This window comes from Morone saxatilis, unplaced genomic scaffold, assembly GCF_004916995.1.
Source record: "Morone saxatilis isolate NCDOM2014 unplaced genomic scaffold, NCSU_SB_2.0 Contig12, whole genome shotgun sequence".
In the NCBI taxonomy this organism is placed as follows: domain Eukaryota; kingdom Metazoa; phylum Chordata; class Actinopteri; family Moronidae; genus Morone; species Morone saxatilis.
Window position 1 is genome coordinate 27185911 of NW_023339674.1, and position 7610 is coordinate 27193520.

Here is a 7610-nt window from a genome sequence, read left to right on the forward strand (position 1 = left end):
GGTGCTCCTCTGCTGAGCCAGTGTGTCATAGAGAGGGTGTGAGACATTGAAAGCTTGAGGCATGTGTACTGTGTGTATGTGAAAACGTGGTAAGTTGTGATGCTATAGAAGAAAAAACAGATTGTGTCAAGAGACTGCTCATACGCACACATCAATGTAACAGGGCAGTATTTCATCATTTGTGTGTTCGCAGGCAGACTGGTTATTTTTAACCATAGGAACCCTGTTGTCCATCCCCTGCCTCGCCCTCTGTTCTGGCCGCCTCTTTGTGCTTTGAGAGCTTGGTACATGGTCAGTTGAGTGTCATGCAGTTTCCTTTGATGGCTTTCTTTGCTTTGCTGTCAGTTTAAAGTTAATAAGAAAAATAAATCTTAAACAGAGGCTTGACTCGTTTTGTAGTATTTTATCAAACATGTTATTAATGATGTTCAGACAGATGTCCATCATGACTTAGCAGCTGTCTGTTTTTATCTCCTTACTTCCACGTGTTGACAGTGGACTAGTTGCTGTTCACTAGCAAGGACCATGCCACAACAATATTTTATTTAAAGGTTTTTCTAGAAATTTAGGAGATGGAAGAAATTGTCATTTCTTAGTTTGGTCTGCGAAGATGTGCTGAGGGCTGGGCAGAGGGAGACTCAGTGTTGAGGTTCCATCTCTGCCGAGCTGCTTACAGACCCCACAGACAGTACACCTAAGATGAGATGGAAGAGGTATGCTGCTGATTGAATAGGAAGGGATGAGGGGAGAGAGGGTGGAGGGATAGGGTAGGGATGAGATGAATAATGAAGGGAAGGGATGGGTGGAGAGAACTAAGGGAAACAGGGCAGGAAGGGTTTGACCAGGTATAAGTAGCTTGTCAGGTGATTATAAGTATGGTTGAGGCGTGGCCCTGCTCCCGAACCTAAATTAATTAATCAACTTCATCTCTGTGCGTGCAAGAGGACAGAGAGGGTGATGCGGCCAGAAGAAAGAAAGAAAGAAATAAAGACACTTTGGGTTGGAGACATTAAGATAGTCGATTGTTGAGTCTCATTCCCAGCACCATTTGACACCCTGGGAATGAGACTCGATCATCTCTCTTTCTCAGCTGTGATTGGTTGTTTTCCTTCAGGCCTGTGGATTCTTGTAAATACATTAGGAGCACTAGGAGGAACCAGAGGCACTTTTTCACAGATTATCTGTCTCATGTGCTACTGTCAGGATATAGTGAAAGTTTCAGCAGATAATATGACAAAAAGTAATCTTTATTAAAATGTCCTATTGCAGCTTTAAGCTGTGTTGTGCTATAAAGGGGTGAAATTGTATTGTAATGACAGGAGGTCATGATATGTGGAATATGTAACATAAATAGAAAGAGAAATATTTTAATCACAAGAATCTAATTGTTGTTAGTCATTTTCCAAATCATTAAAATAGTCAGACAGGATACCAGCCCCCTCATTGGTTATACAAAAACAAACCTAAACATTTTATTTGTTGGCTGCGAAATGAATAAAACTATTTAAGAAAAAGCTGACATTTTTTTAAATTAGGCAAATCACTTGTATACCGTTTTTTCCTGTTGCTGGACATCTGTCAAGTCAGCAGGTGTAGCTTACATGATCCCAGGACTGAGAGGACCGTTATAGGGCTCAGGAAACTTTTTGGTTTTTGAGTTTATTTTTTTTTTTTTTTTTTTTTTTTTTTTTTTTTTTTTTTTTTTTTTTTTTTTTTTCATAACTGATTAGAGTGGACTGGTGAGTCTACAAATATTGAACTATTCTAATATCTATTTTTTTTTTTTCTGAGATACTGAATTTTGGGTTTTCGTTAGCTGTAAGCCATAATCATCAAATTAATCAACAAAAAAAAAAAAAACTTGAAAACATTTCACTGTGTAATGAATCTATGTTAAATATGAGTTTCACTTTTTTGTTTTGAATTGAATTACTGAAATAAATGAACTTTGTCATGATATTCTAATTTATTGAGATGCACCTGTAATTAAATACCTAGACTTTCGAATGGAGTTTGGCGTGACGTTCTCTCCGTACAGAGCTGGACGTAGCCGGTCCCCCAGCTGAGCAGCCTGCCTGGAGCATGTACGGAGGGGCGGCGGGGGGGACACCGAGCCTTCCCCTCACGTGTGTTGATAAAATGCAGAGCTAGTTATGACTATTGGGGTGTTTTCTCATAACGTTAATGTTGCTCAATGCATATCAGCAGCTTGGTGGCAAAAGCGGGGGCAGGAAGCAACGACGACTCTGAGGTCAACTTGAAAATTAACGGTATCCGTCCGGTAAGACTCTATGAATGGCTTGCTCGCTAGCGTAGCCAGCTAGTCCTGCGCTTTAGCTAACGTTGAGCCAGTTCTCATATCCTGTTGTTATTTTTATACCATTGCATATACTGTCAGTGGTTGAGGGGCTGTCACAACCGGTCTGAGGGCTAGCGGTGGTTGTTAAGGTAGCTACTGTAGCTAATATGCTATCATATAACGTTAAACATAGTTAATGAGCTAGCTGGTAACTGCAATAACGTCACTGTACATTCCTTATTTCCCACTGCTTTTCTAACGATACACTGTTTAGCTCCATTATTAACCCCGCCACTTAACAATACTCCACGTAAATTGTGTGTTGCTAAATGAAATGAACTAACGTTAGTGGTTAAGCCCATTTCTCCCACTAACATAACGTTACCACTTGTGGCCTCTTCCTTCTAACACATCATCACTGTGTCTAACGTTATATTAATCAATATTAGAAACCGTGGACGGATCTAAAGCGGTGCCCCCCCCCCAACAATGCCTGGCAACCCCAGTTTGGTGTCAAATGCAAACACATTCATTTTTAGTTATTTAAAAAAAAAAGTCTGTTAAAATACTTAATTTAATTAATAGGTTATGGCCACATTTAAACATTAATAAAACATTTGCACATCAACCGTACAAACATTAACCATCTCTTCTAATCATCCAGTAAATTAAAATACAATGCTTAAATTGAGTGTTTCCTGACAAGAGATTGGCGGTTCCCCGGCTCCTCTCACTGCATGTTTAAGTGTCTTTGAGCACTGAAACCCAAATTGCTCCAGATGCTGTGCACCACTGCCATCAGTGTATGAATGTGTGTGAATGGGGAATGTAGTGTAAAGCACACTGAGTGGTGGAAAGACTAGAAAGGCGCTATATAAGTACAGTCCATTTACCATTTACAGGTATTCCTGTTTCACTGTGGAAGCCAGTGTTGGTAGGTACAGTGAGGGACGGACATATCAAATACAAAGTTAGGCACCTGCTTAGCTGGACTGAGGTCAGGTAAACGAGTCATTTTTTAATTTCAAATCAAACAATCAACTACTAGCTGCTGATTTCCCCCTGGCTGTTTCCGGGTTATCCTGGTGCAGACACAGTGTGAGTTTATGCATCAGTCACCCATGGAGGTCCCACACCTGTCCAATAGGAACACATGACATTTATTGTATTATTTAGAACAATTGTTTACTTTGTAAACAAAAAGTTGCGTAATTCGTTTGGCATATAGCCAATTAGATCCGCTCCTAATAACTGAATGAATTCCTACAATTGCCATAACCAGTATAACATTCAGTTTCTCACATTTATACCTAAGCGGGTAACATTCAATTTTGTAGTGAAGTCTGCGTCTCTGTGTGTTAAGCTAGCGGACGTTGACCTCCAAATACAGACATATAGCTAGTTGGAGAGCTGCAACAATTAGTTGCTTAATTGATTGAAGTCAATTGAAAGAAAATCTGTCAACTGTTCAGGAAGAAATATCAAAAATGTTTTACAGCCAACTTTATTAATATTTGTCATTTATTTATGAATTGATTAACCATAGTTAATCTAGTTGGAGCTTCTAATGTGAATATGACACATGACAAGGGTCAGGTGTCAGGAAAACGCCAGCGCTTGAATCTGATACTTCTGTTGACTGCTGCAGTCTCGGGCGTTTGGCCTCTGTGGCTGTGTTTACATGTAATGACATGCTGTGTGTGTGTGAGCGCTGGCTAACCACTCTTTCCTGCTCAAACAGGATCCACTCTAGGATGTGCCATGTACGCTAGTTGGAAATGAGAATGAAAGCCAGTCGCAACCTCCTCCTGTGCCTCTGCTCCATGCTGGCCCTGGGGTTCCTCTACTATTCGTCAGGGAGGATCAGCCTACGAGGCTGGGGATACAAATCATGTGAGTCTATGAAGCGGGCTTAATGTAATGTACAGTATGACCTTCATTCAGTTGCAACCGGATAAAGCTGGGTGCGTATTTAGTTCGAAACTCAAACTACTGTCTGTTGGTAGGATAAACTGTATGACACTTCACAGCGGTTTTACCAGATACAAAGTGGAACTGACTTGCAGTGATCTTTTTGGCATCAAGTCAAATTCTCCTATCTCCATGCATATGGTGTATTAATGATCACATTAACATCCTGGCTTTAGGCGTTTCACCTAGTCTAGGCCAGGCATCTTTGGTTAACCGACTACTGATTCATTACTCGCAGCTTTTAATATCACAGGCTTCATAAACACAATATAACAGTAAGATAATCACATGAATAATTCTAAAAATAATAATGGTCGCAATGTTAAAATAACAGTACTTCACTGAATGGTGATATGTAATCCTATTCGTGGTATTTGCATGCAGTTTAATAAAAACAATGCAAATGCATACATATGAACATAAAATAACAAAACACATTGGTTCCGACCGAGTGACTGATAACTGAAGTGATAAAGCTCCTAGGTAACTTGTGTGCTGCTGCTTTCATGAAACAGAGTCATTGGATAACCGGAATATTCTGACTATCTATGTTTTGTGAAACAGCCTCCAGGGTTCACCCTCATCACTAGCTGATGGTTAACAAAACTGTTAACTCTGCCCCATTTTTGAGAAGCTGTAGTGTTTATGTTTGAGAAAGTGTAGGTCACACTGGACAGCATTGAGCTACAGCTCCTAGCAAACTCTGACCGCTTGTATTTACAGTTAAAATGAATCTTTGTTGTACTAAAGGAGTAGACAGCAGGCAGCATGTGTGAAGACATTCATTTATCAAACATGTTTGATGATATGATTAACAATAGGTCACAGGTATAAAGGTATAGATATAGAGTTATAATGTGAGTTTTCAGTTACTTTACAGTTAATTGCCTGGTACTAAAATACACTGAGAATGAGGCTTTACATTAGGGCTGCACAATAATAAGGGGCAGATCAATTATTATATATTATTGGCCACGAGAAGCCTTTTTTAAGACACGTAAAAGCTTCAAAATATGAATATTAAATATTAAATACGTATTTTATGTCGTAACAAAATGTGAAAACCTCTTAAGCTTGTGTTAACCACAGACGTTATTCCAAAAACCCACTGACTTTGAGGAGAGGTGGGGGAGGCTCTGGACCCCTTTCAGTTTGCATATAGGGCTGGGATGGGAATAGAGGATGCATTGATCACTTTACTCAGCTCTATGCACAAACCCCTCGAAGGTCCTGTCACACATGCCAGACTTTAATTTTTAGATATTTCATATATTTCAGTTAAGAAACTGCTTTGTGACTTTTATCTTGATGTAAATGTGGTGGGCTGGATTGTAGACTTTTTATCATGTAGTTCACAGAAGGTGAGAGTAAATGGCTTTCTGTCAGAACAGCGCTCCTCTTCCACTGGCTGTCCTCAGGGCTGTGACTGGTCCCCCTTGCTTTACATTCTCTACACCAATGACTGTAGAAGCCAACATGAGGACAGACACATCCTGAAATTTGACACAGTTATCATCAGTCTGCAGTCTGTAGGAAGGGACAGTAACGTTTGTACTTCCTCAGGAAGTTTAATGTTTTTAATGTGGACAGGAAAATGGTGTTCTCACTTTTTCTGTGCTGCTTGGTACGGTAACCTGAACATAAAGGATAAAACCCACCTGAACCACAAGGTGATAGGTGTCTCACAAACCCCCCTGATGGCTATCTTTGACTACAGTCCAGATCCATACTGGACCCCCTTATCTTGAGTTTGAAAGTCTTCCCTCAGGCCGTAGATTTAGAGTACCAAAGTTAAAGTGCAATAGGAGTAATAACTCCTTTATTCCGTGTGCAATATCCCTGCTTAATATGCACATGTAATTTTAAATGTTCTCAGTATTAATTTGCACATTTCATTTTAAAAATACTATTTTAGCACCTTGCACATGAAATGATCCATCTTTTTGGCACATTCCTGCAGCTCTCTATTGCAAGACTAAAGCTACAGTAGGTAGTTTTTATTCAAATTTTTTTTTATTATGCTGGAACTTTCTGTATATCAAGTACATGAGACAGATAATCTGTGAAAAAAATGATTCATTTTAAATGTTAAAAGTATTGTTAACGTCATGAAAAGTTGAAGTCTAAACTTTGTTTTGAGCCTAACAAACCAGAGTTCTGTTACATAATTTTAGCTGTAAATACACAAGGGCGGCTGTGGCTCAGAGGCAGAGTGGTCAGAAGACTAGGAAGGCGCTATACAAGTACAGGTCCCTTTACCATACTGTAATGGTTTTATTGCGTACACTTCCACATCTTTAATGTGTGTCTGAAAAATGAATGTGGATGACAGACTCAGATAATGGCTGTTTTGGGATGTGTCTGTTGAGGGAAAGGACCTACAGACTCTATCCAGCTTTTTTACCAGATGGTGGAGCCAGTCCATTTACTTAGAGACAGCATATTTCCTTGGTAGTTTTAGTTTGATCACATTTTGACTCTTCACTGCCTCCTCGCTGCCTCAAAGTAGAAAAGCATTGGACATTCATAATCTGGGCTCACTGCTGATTTGCGAAGTGAATGGTTCATGCCTTAATTATTATTTATTATTATTATTATTATTATTCAGAAAGAATCCAGTTAAGAAACACTGACGAGGGGAATGGAGAGGCTGGTATTCATACTGGGAATTGGCCTGAATTTGAGGTCTAAATATTCCCTTGACACCATTAAGAAACTTAGTGCCTCATGTTGTACACATTATTTGCTATATTACTGTCAACTTAACTTTTTCAATTTTACAGATCTGTTTCTTCTTCTAGTGCAAAAAAAGCCACACTGTCTTACAATGGCTAAGTGCAATATGCAAATCCCAGTAGCTGCGGTTTGTTTGATAAAGGTAAAATGTGTGACAAACAGCATTACAATGAAATACTGCAGAAAAGTGCTGCAGAGAGCCTGGCCTACAAATGGTATTCTCGGGATTTAAGAAAACATGTTTGTTCGGTACAGACCCCAACAAATATTACATCATCATGATTTTAATTGTGAATCATATTGCAATGGCAATATCTGTCAAATCGGAATATAATGTTTTTACCTTATTTTGCAGCCCTACATTTCAATAAATGAGACATTTTTAAATCAATAATTATATGAATAAATAGTCTAGTATGAAAGGTTAATTCATCCTGTTTATTTTCACAATAACATTTTTTATTTTTTATTTCATTCCAGCAGTTTCTTTTCTTTTTCCAAAGGCTGTTATTTCATGTTATTTTTGCAAAGATTCTTTTTTGTTTTATTTCATCTTGCCACTTTCCGTCACACAGTCTTTGTCTTTTAAAGGACCAGTGTGTAG

The 7610-nt window shown here is 38.9% G+C and overlaps 1 protein-coding gene across 2 annotated transcripts in view; it reads left to right on the forward strand.

Moving 5' to 3' along the window:
* Nucleotides 1-2050: 2050 nt before the first annotated feature.
* st3gal3a (ST3 beta-galactoside alpha-2,3-sialyltransferase 3a) overlaps nucleotides 2051-7610 on the forward strand; it is a 33296-nt gene continuing 27736 nt past the window's right edge. The window contains exons 1-2 of one of the 2 annotated variants that reach the window (XM_035652919.1): nucleotides 2051-2281; nucleotides 4041-4192. In XM_035652919.1, coding sequence (XP_035508812.1) covers nucleotides 4078-4192 — 115 coding nt within the window. In that variant the 5' untranslated portion in view covers nucleotides 2051-2281; nucleotides 4041-4077. Of the gene's footprint in view, nucleotides 2282-2412; nucleotides 2449-4040; nucleotides 4193-7610 lie in introns of those variants that run through there. The other variant, XM_035652920.1, reaches the window with a different exon arrangement.